At 40.3% G+C, this 26,321-nt stretch overlaps 1 protein-coding gene across 2 annotated transcripts in view; it reads left to right on the top strand.

Moving 5' to 3' along the window:
• The window catches only part of ITSN1 (intersectin 1), a 247,032-nt gene that overhangs the window by 85,078 nt on the left and 135,633 nt on the right, over window positions 1-26,321 (top strand). For both annotated transcript variants that reach the window (XM_017883938.1, XM_017883937.1), the window contains exons 5-7: window positions 8,872-9,029; window positions 24,144-24,323; window positions 25,805-25,901. In XM_017883938.1, coding sequence (XP_017739427.1) covers window positions 8,872-9,029; window positions 24,144-24,323; window positions 25,805-25,901 — 435 coding nt within the window. The remainder of the gene's footprint in view (window positions 1-8,871; window positions 9,030-24,143; window positions 24,324-25,804; window positions 25,902-26,321) is intronic.

Below are 26,321 nucleotides of genomic sequence, written 5' to 3' on the forward strand. Positions count from 1 at the left end.
CCGCCTAATTTTTATATTTTTAGTAGAGACAGGGTTTCACCATGTTAGCTAGCCTGGTCTCAAACCCCTGACCTGAAGTAATCTGCTTGCCTCAGCCTCCCAAAGTGCTGGAATTACAGGCGTGACCCACCGCAGCCGGCCAAACCTAGGTTTTTAAAATTGCAACTAATAATAGCTGATCTAAAGAAGCAGCCCTCCCAACCCCCATACTGTTCTTATTTTCTTCTGTGATTTTTCTGATAGGGTCCCAGGGTAAGTCCTTACCCCTTTTGGTAGAGAGAGTAATGGGTTTGACTCTGAATTTTAGGCAGTCCTTGTGTCAGTCATCTGGGGAAGAAGATAATTTTTTGCTTTTTTGTTTATTTTTGAGACAGGGTCTTACTCTGTCACCCAGGCTGGAGTGCAGTGGCATGATCATAGCTCAGTGCAACCTCAACCTTCTGGGCTCAAACAGTCCTCTCACCTCAGCCTCCTGAGTAGCTGAGACTACAGGCATGGACCACCACGACTGGCTAATTTTTGTGTTTTATGTGGAGATGCGGTTTTGCCATGCTGCCCAGGCAGGTCTTGAACTCCTAGACTCAAGCAGTCTGCCCGCCTCAGCCTCCCAAAGTCCTGGGATTATAGGCATTAGCCACCGCATTCAGCAAAGAAGAGAAGTTTGGATTGAGAATTGGAAACTGTCTGGTTTCTCTCTGAGCTTTACTTACTTTGTTCTGGACTTTGTTTCAAATATTTGAGTGATATGAACTGATGGACAGTATATGTTAGAAACCTTTATTATGTTTTATTTCTGTGTAGCAAATACATTCCAGTTAACTAATTTGTGAACTTTTGAACTGTAATCTGTTAATGCTTTGGGGACTCCTTGTCCCTCCTAGCTGATTTCCAATTAAGAATATAAGAAAACCTTAATTCTCAGAAGATGGAGTCAAGTCAGTGTGTGTAATGCCAAATTATAACTGTGGCCAAAGATGATACCTCTTCCTAGAAATTGTCTTATTAATAAGGAGCTGGAAGGAAGTTGGCAGATATCCTTTTGGCAATTGAAGTGCTTAGAATTTTTCCAACCTTGCTGTGATGTGGAGGGGAGGAGAATAAAGCAGTGGGAATAGACAAGAGCCAGAAGGTACAGGAAGGAAAAAGAGACAGTGGTAAAGAGGCTGGATGAGGGCTCTGGAATCTGAGGCGGAGGGCCGGCAGAAATGGAGAGAAAAGAGGGAGCGAGGGAGCACTACCTGGAAATGGGCCCTGAGAGGAAAGAAGGGAACCAGACACATGAAGGCAAGGATTAGATCAGCTTTATGATCTGGTTCAGAATGGGTGGGTCAGAGCAAACAGCCATATATTAATAGTTTGTACTTAAGACACTCCTGAGTATGTGTCAGAAGGGCCTTCAACCCCAACAAGATCAATTTGCTAAACTCAATACAAAAAAAAAAGAGAAAAAAGAATAAGGCATCCTGGACTCTTGATCCCGTCTCCTCCATCCTCGTTCCTGAGCCTTTGCCATCTCAGTAGTTCATGGCATTGAACTAAGATGACATCTTAGTTACCTGGCTGCCCAAACCAACACCTGGGCACCACACTTGATTTCTCTCTTTTCTTCACCCTGCACACCCAATCCATCAACATGACTGCATTTACCGACTTTATCCCCAGTCTGGCCACTTCTTTCCTACTGCTGCCATCCTAACCTGTCATCTCACCTGGGCCCACTGTTCGAGCATCTGGACTGGATTCTCTCTTTCATACTTGCCCTTTTAGATTCTAGTCTCCAAACAGCAGCTGGAATAATCTTTTTTTTTGAGACAAAGTCTCACTCTGTAGCCCAGGCTCGGCAGTGGTGCAATCTGGGCTCACTGCAACCTCCATCTCCCGGGTCCAAGTGATTTTTCTGCACCAGCACCTTGAGTAACTGGGATTACAGGTGCACACTACCACGCCCGGCTAATTTTTGTATTTTTAGCAGAGATGGGGTTTCACTACGTTGGCCAGGCTGGGCTTGAACTCCTGACCTCAGATGATTCACCCGCCTCAGCCTCCCAAAGTGCTGGGATTATAGGCATGAGCCACCGCGTCCGCCAGGAATAATCTTTTCAGGAGTACGGTGGTGCGATCTCGGCTTACTGCAACCTCTGCCTCCCAGGTTGAAGCAATTCTCCTGCCTCAGCCTCCTGAGTTGCTGGGACTACAGGCATGCACCACCATGCCCCGCTAATTTTTGTATTTTCAGTAGCGGGGTTTCACCATGTTGGACAGGATGGTCTGGATCTCGTGACCTCATGATCTGCCCATCTCAGCCTCCCAAAGTGCTGGGATTATGGGCTTGAGCCATCCTTCCCAGCTTTCTTCCTGTTCTTTAAATGGGCCAGGCTTCTCTTTGCCTCGGGGTCATTGTACTTAGTGTTTCCTCTTCCTATAATTCAGTTGCTGTAGTTCCTCACATTGCAGGTTCATTGCCTTTCAGGTTTCAGTTCATATGTCACCTGCCCAAAGTGGCATTCCGTGACCAACTAGTCTGAAGTGGTCCCCTCTGCCCACCTCGTCCCTTTACCTTGGTAGCACTTATCACCATGTAGAGTAATCTGGTTTGTTCTCATTAGTTCTACTTGCACTAGATTATAAGCTCTGTGGTAGCAGGAACTGTGTCTTTTTCATAGATGTAACCCCAATTTCCAGATAGATGCCCACCCCCCTCCCCCCAATAATTGGTTTTTGAATGAATGAGAATGAATGTTTGACGAAGCTGGTTTAGTGTGCGCTGCTGCTGGGTCTCACTTCCAGCCCAGGGGGCCGCAGGCGAGAGATGAGCAACCTGAGGCCAGCCTTTGTGGATGAGCTAGGCTCTTAAAGGAATCTATAGATGCCAACACTGCGGGGAATGAGGTGGGGCAAGAGGAGCCTGGCCTCATCCCTTCATCCTGTAACACACACAGAGTAGTTTCAGAGTTGTTACATTCACCTCCACTACAAACAACAAATTTAGGCCTGGTGCTGTGGCTCATGCTTGTAATCCCAGCATTTGGGAGGCTGAGGCAGGAGGATCACTTGAGCCCAGGAGTTTGAGACCTGCCTGGGCAACATAGCGAGACCCCATCTCTACTTAAAAAAAAAAGAATATCCAGGTGTGGTGGCGCATGCCTGTAGTCTCACCTACTCAGAGGATGGGGTGGGAGGATCACTTGAGCTGAGGATTCAAGCCTGCATTGAGCTATGATCATGCCACTGTACTCCACCCAGGGCGACAGAGTGAGACCCTGTCTCAAACAAACAAAAAGAACGAACTTAGTAAGTAGTGTAAACCAAAAAGTATCTGAGATAAGAGATCTCAATCAGTTTAGGAGTTTATTTTGCCAAAGTTAAGGACATGCCGGGAGGAAATAAGCACAGAATCACAGAAACAGTCTGTACCTTTCTCCAATGATGATTTTGATGGCTTCAGTATTTAAAGGGAACAGGTAGGCTGGAGGGCAAAGAGGGAGGGTATGGTAATCCATATGTTGCCAGAGAAAAGGAGCAGGCAGGGGAATAGTCAATTAGGTAATAGTAAATCAATGAAGTGCTCAATAAGTCGTCACTTTACATAAGATAAAATGGAACATAAAGTAGCCACCTGTAGAGGTATTTGACCTTTTATTTGTAGCTCTCTGCTTAGGAACAAAAGGAATGACAGCTTCTTGCATGACTCAGCTTTCAGCTTACTTTTCTATCTTTTGCATAGTGAATTGGAGTCCTGAGTCTTTATTTTCCGTTCACAGTAGAGTTCAAGATTATTTTGTAGTTCCTTTTGTTTTTAAACAGAGGACATATAAAGTACTATGTGAAGTTACTTGGACTAGGCTTTTTTTTTCCACCTCTTAGGTGGATATGTTACTTATTTATAATATGGTTAGGTTTATTTTCATTTTTATTTAATTTGGATACCACTCCTCATCTTTGTGGACTTCATTTATTATTTAAATACATAACAGATTAAAAAGGTTCTAAAAGCCAAAGCTCAACCAAAAGGTGTGCTCAGACAATGTCACTCCCTCTTCTATCCCTGAACCCTGTTCCCACCCATTGTATTAGTTTCCTGTTACGCTTCATTTGTTTATTTTGCTGCAAAAGGCAGGTACATAATGTGTATAATATGTATGTATTCATATTTAAATTACTTCCTTTCCTCACATTAAGGTAACCTGCTATAAATGCTCTTTGTTCTTTTCTTTTCTTTTTTTTTTTTTTGAGATGGAGTCTCGCTCTGTCACCTAGGCTGGAGGTGTGATCTTAGGTCACTGCAACCTGTCTCCCAGGTTCAAGCAATTTTCCTGCCTCAGCCTCCCAAGTAGCTGGGACTACAGGCACCTGCATGCCCAGCCAATTTTTGTGTTTTTAGTAGAGACAGGGTTTCACCTTGTTGATCAGACTGGTCTCAAACTCCTGACCTCAGGGTATCCACCTGCCTCGGTCTCCCAAAGTGCTGGGATTACAGGCATGATCCACTGCGCCCAGCTGTAACTACCATATTTCCATAAATTTCTTAGAGTTTTCATTACCAGGGATTCCCCACAGTTATGTTTATTGAGAAAAGCATTTTTTGAGTATCACGACATTTTCAACCAAATGTTGAGATTATGGTGTGTAGTTTAAAGTCAAGTTCCTGGAACCTCATGATTAAATTTCTTCTCCTCACCCATGGAAACACTTCTGTAGGATGCCTTTAGAGTCTAATTAAGCCATTACCTAAAGTCTTCTCCCCTAACCTACTCATTGTCCCACATTGGATATTCCTGTTTCTCACCATAGATCATATTGGGCAGTGGTGTGGGGAATAGGAAGTGGGCACCTGCCTGACTGATTGATTGGTTTTAGTATGCATGTTGATGTTGATTTTGATTAATGGGAACTCTTCCCTGCCAAACCATTTTAAACAATTGCGTATATTTTAAAAAACTACTTAGCAAAAGAAGGAAGTTCACCATTTCATTTACTTAATTTCCTTTATAAAACCTGAAAGGTAGTACAAAAATAAAGCAACTAGAAACCAGTTTCAATTATGAACATAGATGCAAAAAAAATCAAAATCTTAACAATTAGAATTTCACAGTGTGTGAAAAGAATACACCATGACCAACGTTATGCCAGAGGTGCAAGACTGGTTCAGAGTCGGTCGAAAAATTCTATCAACATTAGTCATTATTTCAGCACATAAAAGGAAGAAGAAAACTTGTGATTGAATCGGTAATTACAGTTAGACACCTGATGAAAAATACAGTAACCATTTCTAATAAGTAGAAAGGAAACTACTTAAATATGTGAGACGACTATCCATGAAAAGAGTCAAACTCTAAAATATTTGGAAAGGTTTATTCCGAGCCAAATATGGTGACCAATGGCCTGTGACACAGCCCTCAGGAGATCCTGAGACCATTTGCCCAAGGTGGTTGGTATATAACAGGGTTTTATACATTTTAGGGAGACATAAGACATCAATCAATATATGTAAAATGTACATTATTTCAGTCTGGAACAATGGGACAACTGGAAGCAGAGGCTTCCAGGTCATAGGTGGATTCAAGATTTTTTAATTGACATTTCATTGAAAGAGTTATTATCTAAAGAGCTGGAATCAACAAAAAGGAATGTGTGGGTTATCATAAGTGGTTTTGGAGAACAAAGTTTTGTCCTACGGGTGAAGCCTCTGGGTAGTAGACTTCAGAGAAAATAGGTGGTAAATATTTCTTATCAGACTTTAAGAGCTTCCTTTATCAGTCTTAAGGCCTGTGTTGATGCTAATGCTGATCCACTGGGCCTGAATTCCAAAAGGGAGGAGGGTATAATGAGGCACGTCCGACTTCCTCTTCCTGTCATAGCTTGAACTAGTTTTTCAGGTTAACTTTGGAATGCCCTTGGCTGAGATGGGGGGTCCGTTCAGATGGTGGGGGACTCAAAATTTTGTTTTTAGTTTACATTATTTTCCAGAAATCACTACCAACTGTCACTCTAAACAATGAACTCTATTAACTGTTAGCTCTAGTAAATCTACTGTTTCATTTAAACTCAGAACTGAGCAAGAACGCATTCAGTAATGTCTTAGAGGCAGTAAAACCAATAAAAAGGATTGGCTTAAATATTGGAAAAGAAAGATAATGCTCATTTTTTTCTAGTTATGTGATTGTATACTTAGTACACCCAAGAGATTTTAGTTTTAAAACATTAATAAGACTTGTAGGAGTCTGGTAGGATAGCTGAATACAACCTAAATAATTTTTTTAAATAAAAAATGTTTCTATGCTTGAAATAAGCACCTAAAAAATGGAAATGGGAATGTTTCATCTAAAATCTGGCAAAAATGATAAAATTCTTCAGAATATATTTAGCAAGAAAAGCGTATTATATGAAAAAAGTGATACAATTTTATTAAAGGAAATATTAGTATATTTGAACAACTGGAAAGGTTCTCTTTTCTTTGATTGGGTAAACTATTGGTGCAAAAGCAATTGTGGTTTAATCAGTTCTTCAAAAATCCCCTTCTAAGGCAGTTTTTGGATGCCAGTAGGGTTGTTTATATAATAGATAAAATGATCTAAATGTTCATAGGAAAATAGACATCCATGAATAACCAAGGGAAAAAGAAAAACCTTCCCAGACCTTCCCGGATCACACTATACCAGAGAGCCAGTGTGATCAAATCATTGTAATATCGACCTGGAAATTGTTCAGTCAGAACAGATAGTGCAGAAATAGTTCTCACTTCATATGAACATTTGATACATGACAAAAATGTATATTAGTTCAGTGAGAAGAAAAGGGATTAATTAATAAATATTAGTGGGAAAGCTAGGAATCCATGTAGCAGAAATATGATTGGACCCTGGAATAACTACCCCACCCCCACACACAATTATTGGTTTAAGGATTGAAATGAAATAAAATAATACAATGTTAGAAAATCAAGGACTAAAAACCTTCTAATCATACGATAAAATAAATATTTTATATATGAAAATATAGAATTTCTATGCCATAAATATACATAAATCAACAGATAATGAATTTTTAAAAATCTTTCAGCGGTCAGCAGATAAACAGTTAATTTGTGATACACTACGAGCTCTTATAAACTAACAACAAAAAGACATGCAGTATACAGAAAATTTGGCAAAGGATTTGAATAAGCAGTTCATAGAAGTGCGAATCCAAATGGCCACGAAATACAGAAAAGTGATGCTTAAATTTACAAGCAGTGAGAAGAGTTCAAATTCTGAATGCATTGCTGAAGGGCCCATGACTACAGGAGAAGGGGGAGCTCCTATCTGAGGCAAAAAGAAGGTTTCTGCAACCACAGAACTTCATTTCCTGCGTTATGATCTTTATTTTCTAAAATGATTGTGCCGACTTTTACAATTTTGATCACTTTTAGAGATTTTTTGATCTTTGTCTTATGCCATGCTTTTTATTGTGTTACATGTTTTCTTTCTTTGAGTTAATAACAGCTATGCAGAATTATTTTCTGTGTAACTTAATTTTCTTTTGTGAACACTGTCCAGATATGGCTCAGTCTAAAAGATTGCTAATCATGGTATTTTAATTGAACTGGCTTATTTAGATCTTTCAAATACATTTTTTTGTAACATTGGTTTTTTTTTTTTTTTTTTTTTTTTGTGAGACGGAGTCTCGGTCTGTCGCCCAGGCCGGAGTGCAGTGGCCAGATCTCGGCTCACTACAAGCTCTGCCTCCCGGGTTCCCGCCATTCTCCTGCCTCAGCCTCCCAAGTAGCTGGGATTACAGGCGCCCGCCACCTCGCCCGGCTAGTTTTTTGTATTTTTTAGTAGAGATGGGGTTTCACTGTTAGCCAGGATGGTCTCGATCTCCTGACCTCGTGATCCACCCGTCTCGGCCTCCCAAAGTGCTGGGATTACAGGCTTGAGCCACCGCACCTAGCCAACATTGATTTAAAAAAATCCTCATGCTTTTAATATCTGGATTAAAATAAATAAAATCTGAATAAAACTTTTTTATGCAGAAGAGCTTAAGTCATGAATATGCACAGTTTTGATGATATAATGTAGTTTCCAGTTACAAGGACAAAGTTTTGCTTACTTGATCTTAGCCAAAAGGCCGAGAAGCGATTCCTTTTATTTACTCTTCTTTGAGAAAGTACTTTACATTAAAGCTCATTGTAGGCTGCGTTGGACCATGTATATTTGAGTACCATTTTCAGATAGCAAACACATTTTGTAAGCTGAGTTACAAAATTGTTGAGTGATAAGGGGCACGATTCTAAAGAAAAGTTAGTTTCAAGAGCTTTAGAGGTTTCTAGCCTTATAGTAGAGTAACCCTAGCATAGCATAAGTAGGTAGCATAGCATACTGTGTCATGTTCCCACATTGAAGTTTGTAGAGCTCTACAAAGAATGCAGTCTGAGTATCTCTAGCAATATTAACATTCTCTGTTTCTAAATCTTTTTCTTTTCTAATAGCTTCATTGTGAAATAATTCGCATAATAAAATTTACTCATTTAAAGTGTCTAATTCATTGGTTTTAGTTTATTCACAGAGTTGTGCAACAGTCACTATTAGCTAATTTTAGAATGTTTTCATCACTTCAGAAAGAAACCCCTTTTGATGTCTAAAATACATTTCCTCACACTGAGGCTGAAAATTACCTGCTAAAGTGGCAGAGTGAAAGATATTTTATGTTTGTATAAAATGTGGCCAGTATTTACAGGCTATTCCCCATAGCTTGGTAAGCAGTTATGGTTTCTGTTGTTCTCTCTAGGGGTAAGAGTGCTAATTATTTTGTTTTCGTGTTGGTGAGAGTGGTGGTTTTGGAAAGGTTCTTTTATGGTCACAGTTGTTCTCAGGCCATGCTGTTGGTTTGCAGGGCACTAGCTGACATGAATAATGATGGAAGAATGGATCAAGTGGAGTTTTCCATAGCTATGAAACTTATCAAACTGAAGCTACAAGGATATCAACTACCCTCTGCACTTCCCCCTGTCATGAAACAGCAACCAGCTATTTCTAGCGCACCAGCATTTGGTAAGTCTGAAAATGAATTGGTTTCTATGTTTTCTTGTATATTTTAAAAATAAATGTTTTCCTTTTTTTCCCTCTCAGTTTATAACATTATGAAATTCTAGGAGGTAATTCTGTCTGAAAATGATGGCCCCTGCAGGAAGATAGTGCTGGGGAGAAGAAGGAGCATGTTCACGTTTTAACCCTAGGATGTACAGTAATCAAAATGAAAGCAGAGATGCAGGCTGTCAGTCAGGGGGAAAGGAACAAACTTACAGTCTGCTGCTGCGACCTCTGGGTTTTTTTTTTTTTTTTTTTTTTTTGCTCTTCCATTGATCCTTCTTCCTTTTGGTTTTAGGTTTCCATAATGTCTGTTTCTCCTTGTGCATGAACAATTCCTTTGGATTATGGCATCTAGAAATATATATTTTGAATCACAGTATTGAGTCACTTGGCCACATTAAATTCTTTCTTAGAACAAAATGGAATAGAGAAAAATAAACATTGTTATCCTGATTAAAAACCTAATTCCAGCCAGGCGTGGTGGCTTACACCTGTAATCCCAGCACTTTGGGAGGCTGAGGCAGGTGGATCACCTGAGGTCAGGAGTTCGAGACCAGCCTGGTCAACATGGCGAAACCCTATGTTACCGAAAATATAAAAAAATTAGCCAGGTGTGGTGGTGCACACCTGTAATCCCAGCTACTCAGGAGGCTGAGGCAGGAGAACCTGGGAGGCGGAGGCTGCAGTGAGCCAAGATTGTGCCACTGTACTCCAGCCTGGGTGACAGAGCAATACTCCATCTCAAAACAAACAAACATGATTCCATAAAAAATTATCTTTCAAGCAGGTATTTTTCTTATAAGTTAATTGGTTAATTAGTTGACTGAGATCAGTAGTTCTGATTTCTGTTCTCATTCTAGATTTAATTATTTAGGTTGATTTGAAGATCACAGTAATCAAATCTAACGTCTGATTCATGGGGAGATTGTTTAGCAGTTTAAAACAAAACATGAAAATTGTGGTTAGAGTTTCTTTTCATCTCTTCATCCTCAGATAGCTGATGATAGGTGACAAAGTGAAATAGGTTTGGGAGGGGGCAGTCAGCAGTAATTCAGGGTGTCTCTGATGCAATTCACGATAAGCTAAGATACAGAAATACTCTGGTTTTACTTATTAGATTTCCTATTAAAAACAATGTATTGCCTTTCTTTTAGTAAGTTTTAGCCACAAGGCTGGTTTTTATAAGGGGAAAGGTTTTGGGAAGATTTTAGGCAAATAGGATAGTGGTCCAAGAAAAGAAAGAAAAATATTTCTTTTGCCTTTGTATGAGCAAAGGCGAGGAAGAGCAGAAGTGAACACTGCAGCAGCCTCCACATGACTGGGGCCGTTGTTTGTCTTGTCCAGTGTGTGCTCACAATGTTTAGCCTTTAGTTAGCCAGCTAATTTAAGTGGAACTCGCTCTGAATCCCTGAAGGTCTCTGTAGCCAATCTTTGGTCAGGACCCAGGTGTTAAAATAGTTAAAGGGTGTTTGGGGTCAAACACAGTGGCTCATGCCTGTAATCCTAACAATTTGGGAGGCCAAAGCAGGAGGATTGCTTGATCCCAGGTGTTTGAGACCAGCCTGGCAACATAACAAGGCCTCGTTGCTACTGAAAATTTAAAAATTAACCAGGCACAGTTTTGGGTGTCTATTGTCCCAGCCACTTGGGAAGCCGAGGCAGGAGGATCACTTGAGCACAAGAGGTGAGCCAAGATCACATTACTGCACCCCAGCCTGGGTGACAAAGTGATACCGTGTCTAAAACAAAACAAAACAATGGTATTTGGTTTTCTGTTGGCTTTCTTCCAGTGCTGCAAGAAGAAATCTCATAGTGGAGAAAAGGTCAGATGACTAGAGGCACCCCATTTCTTCTTTTTCACTCAAACCTGGGGGTCAGTAACTTTTCCTGTACCATTTAATTTGTTTTCTCTTATTCCATTCTGCCATCAGAATTTCAGTTGTGGAGTTATTGCTGATTTAGTTTCAGGAGGTTGTGACCTTACTGCTGAGAAAGTTTTACAGTCGTTAGGTAACCTGCTGCTGTTAGGAAGGGAACCTGCCAGGATTTCTGACCTGATACTCTGCCAGGCAGCCCATCACTCTTCCCCCCAGACTTCTCCCTGCCTTTCCTCACCTTGTTCTCATCACATCGATGTTCTCGGTAAATGATTTTGATGAGGCTAATCCATGAAGGATGTCAGGACATAGGAGAAGTTACTAGTACATGATTTTGATCAAGTTTGCCCAAGTTTACCTAAGTATTTTCTAGTTCCACCTCTCAGCTCAATCTAGGGTAATATAAATAAATAAATATATGTGTGTGTGTGTGTATATATATATATAGTTCATTCAGCCACTTGAGAATAAAATAATTTATTACTATTGTCATTGTTTTCTTTCTTTTCTTGCCCTTGCCCTTCCCTCCCCTCTCCTCCCTTCCCCTCTCCTTTCTTTTTTTGAGACAGACTCTCACACAGTCGGCCAGGCTGGAATGCAGTGGCATGATCTCAGCTCACTGCAACCTCTGCCTCCCGGGTTCAAGCAGTTCTCCTGTCTCAGCCTCCTGATTAGCTGGGATTATAGGCACGAGCCACAACACCCAGCTAATTTTTGTATTTTTAGTAGAGAGAGGGTTTCACCATGTTGGTCACGCTGGTCTTCAACTCCACCCCCTCAGCCTCCCAAAGTGTTGGGATTACAGGTGTGAGGCACCACACCTGGCCTGCTTTCTAATTAATATTTAAAATTATTAGTCAGGTGTGGTGGCTCATACCTGTAATCTCAGCACTTCGGGAGGCCGAGGTGGGCAGATCGCTTGAGCTCAGGAGTTTGAGACCAACCTGGGCAACATGGCAAAACCCCATCTCTACAAAAAATACAAAAATTGTCTGGGTATGGTGGTGTGTGCCTGTAGTCCTGAGTGCTTGGGAGGCTGAGGCGGGAGGATGGCTTGAGCCCAGGAGGTGGAGGTTGCAGTGAGCCGAGATTGTGCCACTGCACTCCAGCCTGGGTAACAGAGCCAGACCCTATCTCAAAAAACAAAACAAAAATCTGACTCTGCATTTGCTTGCCCTTATATATAGTATGTGCCTTCACTTATATTATTTGATCACAATGATAACCCTAAAAAGTATACTTAATGTATTAGCCCTGTTATATAAATGAGGGAAGTGAGATTCTCAGAAATTGAACATTTTGCTTAAGGCCATATTTCTAACAAAGGAGGTAGAACCTGTCCAAAACTCCCTTTATCTAAAGACTTTAGGTTTCTTTTTTTTTTTTTTTTAATCTTAGCTCACTGCAACCTCCGCCTCCCAGGTTCAAGCAATTCTCCTGCCTCAGCCTCCCGAGTAGCTGGAATTACAGGCGCTCACCATCACACCCGGCTAATTTTTGTATTTTTAGTAGAGCCAGGGTTTCACCATCTTGCCCAGGCTGGTCTTGAACTCCTGACCCTTGTGATCCACCTACCTCGGCCTCCCAAAGTCCTGGCTTTACCGCCCGGCTGGCTTTAGGTTTTTTAAAATTACCTTCTCCTTGCCTTCATTATCACAAAACTAACTGGGTGACATGGTGTGTCACTCTTCCATGGTTCCTTGTCTGCATGAGTTTTTTGTTTTGAGACAGGGTCTCACTCTGTTGCCCAGACTAGAGTGCAGTGGCACGATCATAGCTCACTGCAGCCCCAACTCCTAGGCTCAAGCGTTCCTCCTGCTTCAGCCTCCTGTGTAGCTAGGACTACAGGCATGCACCACCACACTGAAGTAATTTAAAAAATTTTTTTGTAGATAGCGTCTTACTCTGTTGCCCAGGCTGGTCTCAAACTCCTAATCTCAAGTAATCCTCCCATCTTGGCTTCCCAGAATACTGAGATTACAAGATAAGCCATGGCACCCAGCCTCAGATATTTTTTATTGTAGTTGTTCACACACTGTAGAATTAAGGCTCAGACTGGGGTCTGAACAATGATTTTGTTCAACTCCCCTATAGAGAAGAGAGCAAAATGGGTGCAGTGATGCTGTGACTTGCCTTAGAACACCCAGAAAATAGAATTTTCGATTCTAGGAAATTCTGTGGGTAGACTTGGTACCTTCTTTCACCAGTGTGCTCTCAGCATAGTTCTTTTGTTCTGGACCCAACTTATACAGGAAGAGTCTATTTTCTTTTGCTTGATTTTGTTTTGGCAGAATACATGGTTTTATTGGATTAAACCAGTGTTCTGTAAGCCCCTACTCTGTGTCCTAGTTGCTGGGAACATGCTGGCCAGCAAGACCTCATGGCTCCTACTGCTGTGGATCTTATTTTCAAATTGTAGGGAGCAAGGAAATAAATACTTTTAGGTGAGAATAAGTGCAATCAGTTCATTAAAACAGGGTAATAGGAGAGAGACAGAGAGAGAGAAACCAGTAGAACAAGATGGCCAGGGAAGAGTTCTTTGAGTAGATGACTTCTGGAACTGATGTAGATGATGAGAGCCATGTCAAGACCTAGGGGAGAGGCCTTCCAGGCTAAAGGAACTGCACTGGCAAAGGTCCTGAGGCAAAACTAGCTTGGAGTTTGGAAGGTGTGCGAGGGGCGTTGTAGCTGAAGCATGGGGAGACCATAAGGAAAAGGAAGCAAGCAACAGATTGTTTAAGCGGAAGAGTGATGCGGTTCATAGACTTATCTGTGTTATCTGAAGACTGGAATGTAGGGGACAAGAGTGGAATCCTGGAGATCAGTTAGGAGGCTTTTGCCACAGGCAAGAGGCAATGATGATTTATATCTGGTGGTGATAATCAATGTGGAGGACAGATTAGATTCATTATAGCCTATATTTTGGAGAAAAGTAAAAGGACTTGTCAGTAGATTGGAAATAAGAAATGAAAAGGAGAATTAAGGCTTTTCGCATGAATAACTAGATGGATGGCATAACTGTATACTGAGTTGGGAATATCAGGAAGAGGAATGGTTTTAAAGGAGAAATTAAGAGTTTTGGTGATTTTGAGAGTCCTAGTAGATTTCTGATGTTGAGATGTTAAGGAGACAGGGATGATGACATTTGACTGGAGCTCCGAGGAAGGATCGATCAGCTCTGGGGCGGTTTGGATATGGAGAGCATGTCTTAGGGGCAAGCTTAGCTATAAGGAGCAGACGGTGTAGACCCAAGCCTTGGTGTGATGTGACATTTAAAGGCCAGGCAAAAGAGAAGAAGCCAGAAACCGAGAGTGACAAAAGTGAAATGGCAGAAGATTGGTGTCCTGCTACCAAGAAAAGTATTTCAAGGAGGGAGGGCTCCATTGTTTGAGCTGCTTTTGAGAGATCCAGTAAGAATATGGCAGAACAGTGGTGATTAGATTTGATATGATGAACTTGTGAGTGACCTTGACAGGCAGTTTCAGTAGAGTGACAGGGACAAAATCCTGATTGGAGGCTTGGAAGAGGGGAGAAAATTTCAAGAATTAAGACTTAGCACAGTAAGAGGTGATGGCAGCCAGAATACGGCTTGTGGTAGTTGTATTTATTTAGAAAGTCGTTCATTCAGAAAAGGTAGTCAGTTGTTAAAAGGATGATAGTCTTTTGCAGTGGCTATTTAAAGCCCAGTAGGCCAGGCATGGTGGCTCACTCCTGTAATCACAGCACTTTGAGAGGCCAAGGCTGGAGGATTGCTTGAGGCTTCTAGTTCAAGACCAGCCTGGGCAACATAGTGAGATCCTATTTCTATTTTTTTTTAATGTACGTAGATAGATAGGTAGCTAATAAATTTTCCATTTCTGTAAAATGGAAAATAATTTTGTAAGAGAAGATTTTAACAAATTTGGAAGCTTAAAAGATTCTTTTACGAGTCTGATGATTAAACAGTATTTTAAACTTGTCCTTTTCCTCAGTGTCTTTTGAGGTTAGCGTCCTTTTAGGTTAGGGGTCTGCGGCACAGATAGGGTATGTGTCTTGAAGGTTAACTGGTTGCACAGTATGCTGTCAGGCCTTTTGAAAGTCTGAATGATAGCTCATGAAAACTTTTAGTTTGTTTCCGTCTGTTTTAGTTGTTGCTTGAGTAGATTGATATTCTTAAGCAAAACCAGGATTTGGAGTATAATTCATTATAGTTATCAAAAGAAGAAACCCAAATTTTTTAAAAGAAAACACATTAAAATATAGTTATCAAATAATCTTAGAAAATTTTGGAATTCTAAAACTGACAAGGTAAACCTGATACATACTGCTATGTGTGGATATGTAAAGTTAATCTGATTCTAAATGAGATGTGTGGTAATGTGCTTGACAGTATGTATGTGAACTGTAAACCAGTCACCTAGATGACTATAATTAATAAACTTTTACTCAGTAAAGCCCAAGTTAGAATTTGTTTCTTCTCTTTGTTGGATTTTCAGTGTCTCTAAACATTGTTTTAAAATGAAAATAGGCCGGGCGCGGTGGCTCATGCCTGTAATCCCAGCACTGTGGGGGGCCGAGGCAGGCGGATCATGAGGTCAGAAGATCGAGACCATCCTGGCTAGCACAGTGAAACCCTGTCTCTACTAAAAATATGAAAAAAATTAGCCAGGCGTGGTGGCGGGCATCTGTAGTCCCAGCTACTCGGGAGGCTGAGGCAGGAGAATGGTGTGAACCCGGGAGACAGAGCTTGCAGTGAGCTGAGATCTTGCCACTGCACTCCAGCCTGGGCGACAGAGTGAGACTCCGTGTCAAAAAAAAAAAAAAAAAAAAAGGAAAATAGTCTAATTTTCTTGCTGTATAAGTAATAGATGCTAATTGTGAGTCAACAATGCAAAAGACTTAAAAGTAAAATTACTATTAATTCTATTACCCAGTGATGACCACTGTGCTCAACAACACTACTTTTAAAATCTTTTTTTTTTTTTTTTGAGACGGGGTCTTGCTCTGTCCCCCAGGCTGGAGTGCGGTGGCACCTTCTCGGCTCACTGCAACCTCCGCTTGCTGGGTTCAAGTGATTGTCCTGCCTCAGCCTCCCTGGTAGCTGGGATTACATGCACGTGCCACCATGCCTGGTTAATTTTTGTATTTTTAGTAGAGATGAGGTTTCACCATGTTGGCCAGGCTGGTCTCTAATTCCTGATCTCAAAATCCACCCGCCTTGGCCTCCCAAAGTGCTGGGATTATAGGCATGAGCCACCGCGCCTGGCCCTGTTTTTAAAATCTTACAGAAGCAATACATACTCTTAGTAAAAAGAAATACAAACAGAACGGAATTGTGTACATTTGTAACAGTGCAGGAGGAAGAGGGAAGAATTAGGGTACCTGGTGTACTTGAGACAGGAGAACCCCAAAATAGCTAACAGGTATTTGCCAGAAAGTTCAACCAGGCTGAGAGCAGCAATAGAAATGGGAAAGGGTTATGCTGTCTGCAGTACTGAGTACAAAGGATCTGAGAGACTTGGAGCAGTCCAGCCCCTATGAACTCAAAAGACTGGCCCAACAAGCCTTCCTTTTGGGACAGGGCTTCATACTCGGGAAAAACAACTGGGAGTAGAATCAAAATTGAGCAATACAGGGACATGGATACAAAGGAAAGAGATGGTCCAGACAAAAGTAGGGGAGGAGAACGGAGACTGGAATTCCCAGGAAGCAAGGCTCACATAAAAATGAGCAAGCAAGGTCAAATCCACTGCAGAAAGTGTCAAGCAAGGTCAAATAACACAAAGTTATTATTAGAAAAAAAGAGAATAAAGGGAGAAATAACACCCCTGTGGACAGTGAAAGCAAACCAGTAAATCAGTACTTCAAAACAAGTTTAAAGAGAATAAGGAAATGATACAAGACTTGAAAGATGAATGTAAATCAGAGTTTTTAAGGCTCAGAAATAAGGTGACAGAAAGACTGATAAATAAAAGAAAAATTCATTCTAGAAATGAGGATGCAACTCAAAGCAACACAGGGGATACTAGCTGAAGAAAAATAGAAGTTACAAAGAGGAAAAGAATTTAAATTAAAAGGAAATGAGGCCAGGCGCAATGGCTCACACCTGTAATCCCAGTTCTTTAGGAGGCTGAGGTGGGCGGATCATCTGAGGTCAGGAGTTCAAGACCAGCCTGGCCAACATGGCAAAACCCCATCTCTACTAAAATTACAAAAATCAGCTGGGCATGGTGGCATATGCCTTTAATCCCAGCTACTTGGGAGGCTGAGGCATGAGAATCACTTGAACCCGGGAGGCAGAGGTTGCAGTGAGCCAAGATCATACCACTGCACTCCAGCCTTGGGGATAGAGTGAGACTAGGTCTCCTAAATAAATAAAAGAAAATGGAAAAGATATAAAAAGAATTTGAGAAACAGTAACACGTATTTGAGACGAAGAAGATTGAATGTATGGGCAGCAGGAGTCCCTGAGGAAGAAAACTAAACCAATGGAATAGAACAAATGATAAAAATGAATTCAAGGCAACTTTCTTAAAATAAGAGATTCTAAACTATATTTAAAAGAGTATCATGTGGCCAAGAATATCAATCTAAAAAGTCCAACACTAAGATGTATTCTAGTTAAAGGAGAAATTATTTAGATGTGTAGGAAAAGAAAGCATATGACTTACAAGGGGGAAAATTAGATTATCTTCAGATTTTTCGACAGCAGTGCTTTCTGCTAGAAGAAAATGGAGTAACATATTTAGAATTTTCAGGGAAAGAATAAGCCAGGGATTTTGTGTCCAGAAAAACTGACTTTCAAGTAGAAAAAACAGACAAAATGTTACCAATTTATAAGGCCTCAGGGTATATTAACATGAGCCTTTCTTAAGGAATCTATTAGAGAATGTGCTTCAGACAATCAAAATAGCTAGAGCTAGGTCAGCATAAGGACTGGTCATGAGCACTAAATACATAGTTAGCTGTAGAACTAAGACTGAAGGAGCAAAGAATATCGGATGTAATTCCCATGCGTTGACAATTGGATACAATGTAACTTTAAGCGGGGCAGGACTGCATGCAAAATAAAATAATTTAATGCTTTCAGAAATTAGTATTAGTATTGTTATTCTGAAACTGTTGTCTGAGATATGTGGTAAAAACAAATGAGTAATTACGGAATAGTCTAATTCTGTCATTTTCTATATCTTTGAAAATCTGTATTCTTGGTGTGGAAGAAAGGCGATACAAATGTATAGTATCAAATGTAAATAAAAAGCTATAGAGTCTTGGATTTGAATTTTCAAATAGAAAGTATTAATATGAACTCAGAAGGCGTCTCTTGCCACACCCCCATTCTCTTCATCTATCTATTTATCTATTTGTCTCCTGGTTCTGTTCACTGAAAAGACTAGATACAATCATCTACCCCAGCAGCACTGAGCATCCTTAGCGTCCAGATTGTGAACTTGAAATATCATTTCTCATCAAAAGAAAACAGAGTTTCTTGGAGAAATGGCTGAATCCAGGTCTAGATATGAAATGTGAAGAGCTTGAAGGATGCATCTTGTATTACTGGTCAGCAAGGAAGCTATCAAAGAATAGTGGGAAGATACCAGAAATTCTCGGAAGCCAACCCAAAGAAGCTCACATTGACCAAAGAGAGGACAGTTTTAATTTCAAGAATGATAACAAGCCATGAATTAAAACTCAATAAATATTTGTAAATTTATGACTCAATAATGATTTAATAATGTATTTAACAAGAATAATTTACCTTAAGAAGATCCTAAGAAACCAGTTCATTACCTTAAAAACAGGTAAAGGGAAGATTGAGGCATTTATTATGTCTTTCCTATATGAGCTGTACTACTGTATAGCCAACTAGTATATCCTCATTAGAAGCACCTCTTTATAAAAGTATTACAGCTTATAAATGACAAAACATGGTAGGATTAGAACATCACTGTTTTCAACTCCCCATAAATGAATACAGACTAATTAAGCATCAGTGACTGCCAAGATCACAAAAAGACGGCTACATTTTGTGTGCTTCCTGTAGTCTTGCCAAAGAGATCCACCCTCAGCCTGATCCATTCTTTGGATGTAGGTGCCTATTTGAAGGAAATACAGAATATAGAGGGAAATGTTGAACTGCACCATGAGAATGCAGTCGGCAAAATCCAGACTGGGAAGCTCCACAGGTCACATGACCTGGGTCTTTCAACAGAAAAGAAAACGAAAAGAATGGAGAGGGGCCAGTGGATTAAAGGAAACCTAAAAAACATTTCTGCAGTGAAATTTCCGACCATGCCTGAGTTGAGATCAGCAAATTCTTCCCTCAAGGGCAGAATTGACAGAATAACCATTTCGGTGCTCTGGAAGTTAACCAAAGGTATATAACATCTGAGAATCATTTATGCCTGAAAAGCTCCTGAGCGTCAGTCAGATATGAAGCAGAAGTCTGTGGCCTTTCCTGGGCATTTCCTATCCCCTAACACTGCAACTTGGTAACGTGGAGGGGCAATTTGTAAATACCAGCAGTCTTAACTACTGTCATTGAAGGGGGCTTACTTGCTGTGGGAGTGGGAAGTCATGCCTGTGCCCAGCAGCTTTGTTAGTGGAAATGGCAATTTTGGCCACAGAAGAGCAGGTATGACCAGCCACTCTATTGGCCTGAACTTGTGGTCATGGCCAGGCCTGACTAGCCCTCAAACTGCATGCACGTATAGAGAATATGCAGAAAGGCCCTGCGAAATGTTAAAGTTGGGGAAGACTTTAAAAGGGTCTGAACTTTGAATGCATTTTTGTGCTGACGGATTGGCAGAGAAAGGAAGCCTTACTGACTTGAGGTGTTTGAGCACAACTTCTGTCCCATCATTGGCTGACTAATGTGCTAGAAAGATACAGGTGCAATCCCTAAAAAGCCGGGCTTCAAGATAAAAACGAATTTTTTAAAACCCACTGAGCAGATCCATCAGGGGCTGCACAACAAGGGAGGATCGATTTTTCTGAATTAGCCTATGCCGGTTACTAAATAAAGATAGAAACAACAACCTTCAGGGGGAAAATCAGAGCCAGAGTAGCTACAATATATTATCTGAATGTCCATTTTCACCTACATTTGAGACATGAAAAAAATAGCAGGAAGGTATTGTCTCACCCTCAAGAAAAGAAGCAGTCAGTAGGAACTATCTCTGATCCAGCTGTTGGATTCATTTAGCAGACAAAGGCTTCAAAGCAACAATTATGCTCAAAGAACTGAAGAACTAAAGGAAAGCATGGAAATGAATCAACAAACAGACACTCTCCAAAAAACAATAGAAATTACAAAAAAGAGGAAAATTGAAATTCTAGAAAAGTATGACAACTGACGTGAAAACTTCAATAACCGGCCCGCCACAGTGGCTCACACCTGTGATCCCAGCACTTTGGGAGGCCGAGGCTGGTGGATCACGTGAGGTAGAGAGTTCGAGACCCGCCTGGCCAACATGATGAAACCCTGTCTCTGCTGAAAATACAAAAAATTAGCTGGACATGGTGGCTCCCAGCTACTTGGGAGGCTGAAGCAGGAGAATCCCTTGAAGCCAGGAGGCAGAGGTTACAGTGAGATGAGATTGTGCCATTATACTCCATTATACTCCAGCCTGGGCAACAAGAGTGAAACTCCATCACAAAATAGGAAAAACTAAGGCTGGGCGTGGTGGCTCACGGCTGTAATCCCAGTTCTTTGGGAGGCCGAGGTAGCGGATCACCTGAGGTTAAAAGTTGGAGGCCAGCCCGGCCAACATGATGAAACCCTGTCTCTACTAAAAATGCAAAAATTAGCTTGGCGTGGTGGCAGATGCCTGTAATCCCAGCTACTCGGGAGCCTGAGGCAGGAGAATCACTTGAACCCAGGAGGCTGCAGTGAGCCAAGATCACGCCCCTGTGCTCCAGCCTGGGCAACAGAGTGAGGCCTTGTCTCAAAACAAAAACAAAACCTGAAAAGTTCAGCAACTAAAATGAAAAATTTACCACAGGATCTCAGTAGCAGATTCAATGTAGCAGAAGACAGAGTCAGCGAAGTTGAAGATTAATCAATAGAAATTATTCAGTCTGAAGAATATGGAACAAAAAGATTGAAAAAAAAAATAACAAAGTTTCAGAGACTTACGAAACAAGACCAAGTTTACCAATATGTGTGTCATGGGAGTCTTAGAAGGAGAATCGTGACAGAAAGGTACAGAAAAAATATTTGAAGAAGAAAAGCCAAACACTTGCCACATTTGGTGAAAAGCAATAGTCTACACAATCAAAAGTTCAACACACCTCAAGTAGGGTAAATACAAAGAGATCTACATCCAGACACATCATAGTTAAACTACAAAAGTCAAACACAGAGATAAAACCTTGAAAGCAGTAAGAGAAACTCATCAAGGATAGGGGAGCATAGATACAAATAACAGCAAACTTGTAATAGAAAACAATGGAGGTTAGAAGGCAGTGGAATTTTCAAAATGCTGCAAGAAAAAATTCAACCCAAAATTCTATATTCAGCAAAACTATCATTTAAAAATGTAGGTGAGGCCGGGCGCGGTGGCTCAAGCCTGTAATCCCAGCACTTTGGGAGGCCGAGACAGGCGGATCACGAGGTCAGGAGATCGAGACCATCCTGGCTAACACGGTGAAACCCCGTCTCTACTAAAAAAAATACAAAAAAACTAGCCGGGCGATGTGGCAGGCGCCTGTAGTCCCAGTTACTGGGGAGGCTGAGGCAGGAGAATGGTGTAAACCCGGGAGGTGGAGCTTGCAGTGAGCTGAGATCTGGCCACTGCACTCCAGCCTGGGCGACAGAGCGAGACTCTGTCTAAAAAATAAATAAATAAAATAAAAAATAAAAATGTAGGTGAAATAATGACCTTTTCAAATAAACAAAAACTGAGAGAATTCATTACTAGTAGACCTACCTTAGAAGGAATACTGAAGGAAGACTTCCAGGATGAAATGAAATGACAAAAGGTGGTAACTGTAATATATGGAAAGAAATGAGCATCAAAAATGATAAATATGTAGGTTAATTTAAAAGACCATGTAAATCTATTTTTCTTCTTTTCTCTCAAGTTTAAAAGATATAAGATTGTGTAAAGTAATAATTATAACTATTATTGGGCTTGTAACATATAAAATTATAATGTATGTGACAGTAATAGCACAGAAGAAGAGAAAGGGAATTGAGCTATATTTGTGTAAAGTTTCTATATTCTGCCATTAGAAGTTGAATATGATAAATTAATTTGGAGATTTTAATCCCTACAACAAGCACATAGAAAAGTACTTTTGGATGGATACAGTGGCTCACCCCTGTAGTCTCAGCACTGTGAGAGGCTTGAGGCCAGGAGTTTGAGACCAGACTGAGTATTATAGCATGACCCTGTTTCTACAAAAAATAAAAAATGAGCTGCATTTGGTGGTGCGTTTCTGTAGTCCCAGCTACTTGGGAAGCTGAGGCAAAAGAATCCCTTGTGCCCAGGAGTTTAAGGTTACAGTGAGCTATGATCACATGACTGTACTTCAGCCTGGGTGAGAGTGAGACTTTATCTCTAATAATAAAAGAAAAAAAGAAAATTAATGTTTTAATTACTATTATTATGTAATAATACTCATTTCAGTTAGCTTTCTCAGGTTGAAAAGAAAATTTACTTTTGAAAAATAGTAAACGTCAGACATGGTGACTCACGCTGGTAATTTCAGCACTTTGAGAGGCTGAGGCAGGATGATCACTTGAGCCCAGAAGTTCGAGACCAGCTCAGGCAATGTAGTCAGACCTCATCTCTACCGCCCCCCACCCAAAAAAAAAAAAAAATGTGTGAAACTGGATGTGGGGATGCACACCTGTGGTTCCAGCAAGTTGGGGGGCTGAGCTGGGACAATCACTTGAGCCCAGAAGGTGAAGGCTACAGTGAGCTATGATCATGCCATTTCATGGTAGCCTGGGCAACAGAGCGAGATCTTGTCTCAAACAAACAAAAATATTTTTAAAAAATCAATAGGGGGCATTTAAACACTAAAATTTATTTACTCAACATGAGAGAAGGTATTAAAGTTAGGACAGAGAAATACAAAAGAAGGGAAGCTTTTTACTTTTTTTTTTTTTGAGACAAGGATCTCACTGTATTGCCCAGGCTGGAGTACTATGGTGTGATTGTGGCTCACTCTAGCCTCAACCTGTTCAGCATAAGTGATCCTCCCAACTCAGCCTTCCATATAGCTAGGACTACAGGCGGGTACCACCATGCCTGGCTAATTTTTAAAATTTTTTGTAGAGATGGAATTTTGCTATATTGCCCAGTCTGGTTTTGGACTCCTGCCCTCAAGCGATCCTCCTGCCTTGGCCTTCCAAAGTAGTGAGGTTACAGGCATAAGCCACTGTGCCCAGCTGGAAACATTTATTTTTGTTTTATCATTTCTTCTTTATTGGTTAGAATATTTTTATATAAAGATGCTTCTGGGGCCAGGCGCAGTGGCTCATGCCTGTAATCCTGGCGCTTTGGGAGGCCAAGGAGGGTGGATCACCTGAGGTCAGGAGTTTGAGACCATCCTGGCCAACATGGTGAAACCCCATCTCTACTAAAAACACAAAAATAGCCGGGCATGATGGTGGGCACCTGTAATCCAGCTATTTGGGAGACTGAGGCAGGAGAATCACTTGAGCTCAGGAGGTGGAGGTTGCAGTGAGCCAAGATCACGCCACTGCACTCCAGCCTAGGTGACAGAGTGAGACTCCATCTCAAATAAATAAATAAAGATGCTTTCCCCATCAAATATCTGGTTTCCCTGAGGTATAATAAACACAGAAAAGGTAGATTGCAGTTTGATTTTTCTACCTTTTATTTCGAAGTAGTAAATTGATTGCCTTAGCGTCCTCCTTTTTTGACCAGTTAGGATTTTGTTTATTTTTAAATATAATTTTGAACTCATGGATTTAATTGTATTTGAGCCTTTAAGTCCACTGCAGTTATTATACTTTTTGATTCTCATCTTGTTTGATCTGTCTTCAGGTTGAGTCTTGAGTCCTTTTGATGTGATCCTTGACATAATTTTTGTTACTCTTTAAAATGATTAACTTGAAGCCCTATTTTAATTGGAATGTATTACAACTGGAAAGCGATTTTCTTTAAGCAGTACTGGGTTAATTATTATTCAGTGTTGAAATGTGATTGGATGTGAACTGTGCTGGGCTTTTTTTTCTTCATAGGTATGGGAGGTATCGCCAGCATGCCACCGCTTACAGCTGTTGCTCCAGTGCCAATGGGATCCATTCCAGTTGTTGGAATGTCTCCACCCCTAGTATCTTCTGTTCCCACAGCAGCTGTGCCCCCCCTGGCTAACGGGGCTCCCCCTGTTATACAACCTCTGCCTCCATTTGCTCATCCTGGTATGTGACTTGCTGAAACCATAGGCTGAATTTTCACTACTGGTATTTTGCTGTTCATTATTAAAATCTTTTTACCTTCTAATTATATTTAAATGATATTTTAGTCCAGAGGAAAATATCTTTATTTTTTTCACTTAATTTCACATTTTTTTCCACTGTATTAAATGGGATATGCTAGTGTGGAGAGAGTGAAAGAGAATTACAGATTTCTGCATACCGCTGTGGGCAAAGGTGAGCTCAGTAGTGAAAGCCACAAATGTAATTTTCTTTCAAGGGCTGAGAAGAGCAGTCGAAGTTGATCTGTATTTGAACATTTTCTATTTTTATATATCAGTTACTACTTTTCTTTAGCTACTATGAATTGCTAATAAGCAAGCCAATCCCCTGGGAATAGAATTATGTTGGGGATGGTGGTAAAGAATAAAAAAGAACAGTTTATACTATTTCATGGTATTACATGCCTGCTTAATTGAAGGAAAGGATTTAAAAGTTTCTGGTTTAATTAATTCCACTTTGAGACTTTATGAAGTCTTTAGTTAAAATAAAGTATAAAACTGTAGATGTAGATAGCCTTGGTCTAACATCTTAATGAATTTATATCAATATGGAAAGTATTATTTTTAAAGTACTTTGACTACATCTAAGTAAATTCAGTATTGATGACATGGGTTTTAGCATCATACTTGAAACGTTTCTGTGCCTGTGGCCCCCTGAATTTGTTATATATGTCAGGATATATCTTTAAGTTATGGCCAAATAAACTAAATGTACCTCCTTTTTTTAGATTTTTTTCTTGTCACATGTAGTTCAGCTTGCATATATCACCATGACTGTGGGCATGATGGTAGCCCAGAAAGTGTGTGGAGTTGTTTTTCCAGGAGTATAAGCAAATCCACACACTCTGAGTCTTCTATTCTTTTGTGGCTAATGGCAAAAGTTACAAGTCATTTGCCATCAGGCAAGGGTGAGGGAATGTGGCTGAGACACAGAGTGTTTTTTTTTCTGACCCACAACTAACCAACCCTGGTGATAATCAGACACAAAAGCTGACCTTCCCTAGCATCACATTTTACCTGGCCAAGACTACAGTTTGTGACTTCTTGGCTTTTACATCTGGAACTAATACTTCAGCTCCTTCAGTGCAGGGAAGAAAATACCATTTGATATATTTAAGCTGTTACCTCTTTAACTATTGGAATAGGTCCTATAAAATGTGATACTAAATGTTTAATGAAGAGTAAAATTTTATGGAAATCAGCATTACTACACAGTAAGGTGATTTTCAGTAGAACAAGTAAATCTAGAAACCTTTTTGGTAGGAGGACAGAGAGTAAGGAAGGAAAAGCTCTTTTGGTCTAGGCTGGCAAGAAAGGGGAATTATTTCTGCCTCAGATTTCGTTGACTGTGCATTTTAATTTTGTAAATTGGGGAAAGTTTCTTATCTTTGTAGAATTAAAATTATTCAACATTTATTTTTACAGCCGTTACATTGCCAAAGAGTTCTTCCTTTAGTAGATCTGGTCCAGGGTCACAACTAAACACTAAATTACAAAAGGCACAGTCATTTGACGTGGCCAGGTAAGTTTGCTTGTTTTTAAATGGGAAGTGTGGTTAAAGCCGTTACCTGATTAAAGTATAAATTTGACCATGAATCATCTATATTCTTTTTGTTGTTGTCATCTTTTTTGCAGGCTTTTGTAGAGTGCTAATAATAATTTTCTTAATTTCTGGATAGTGTCACTAGTTTTTATCATTAATTTGTTGTGGAGATGACAGAAATCAAGGACGTAACATTTCCTTAAAGGCTTTGTGTATTTTTTTTTTTTTAAAGAGGATAAATGGATAGTAAAAAAATGTTTAAAAACAGTAAGATAAAATTCTGGATATAAGGGAAAAAAGCACATGAACTATTTTATGTGTTTATGATTTACCAATTTATGTATAAAATTTTTATATGAAGATTGGAGTTATAGTTGGCCTTAGTTTTAATTCTATCTC

Source organism: Rhinopithecus bieti, unplaced genomic scaffold (assembly GCF_001698545.2).
Source record: "Rhinopithecus bieti isolate Rb0 unplaced genomic scaffold, ASM169854v2 scaffold_13207, whole genome shotgun sequence".
In the NCBI taxonomy this organism is placed as follows: Eukaryota; Metazoa; Chordata; class Mammalia; order Primates; family Cercopithecidae; genus Rhinopithecus; species Rhinopithecus bieti.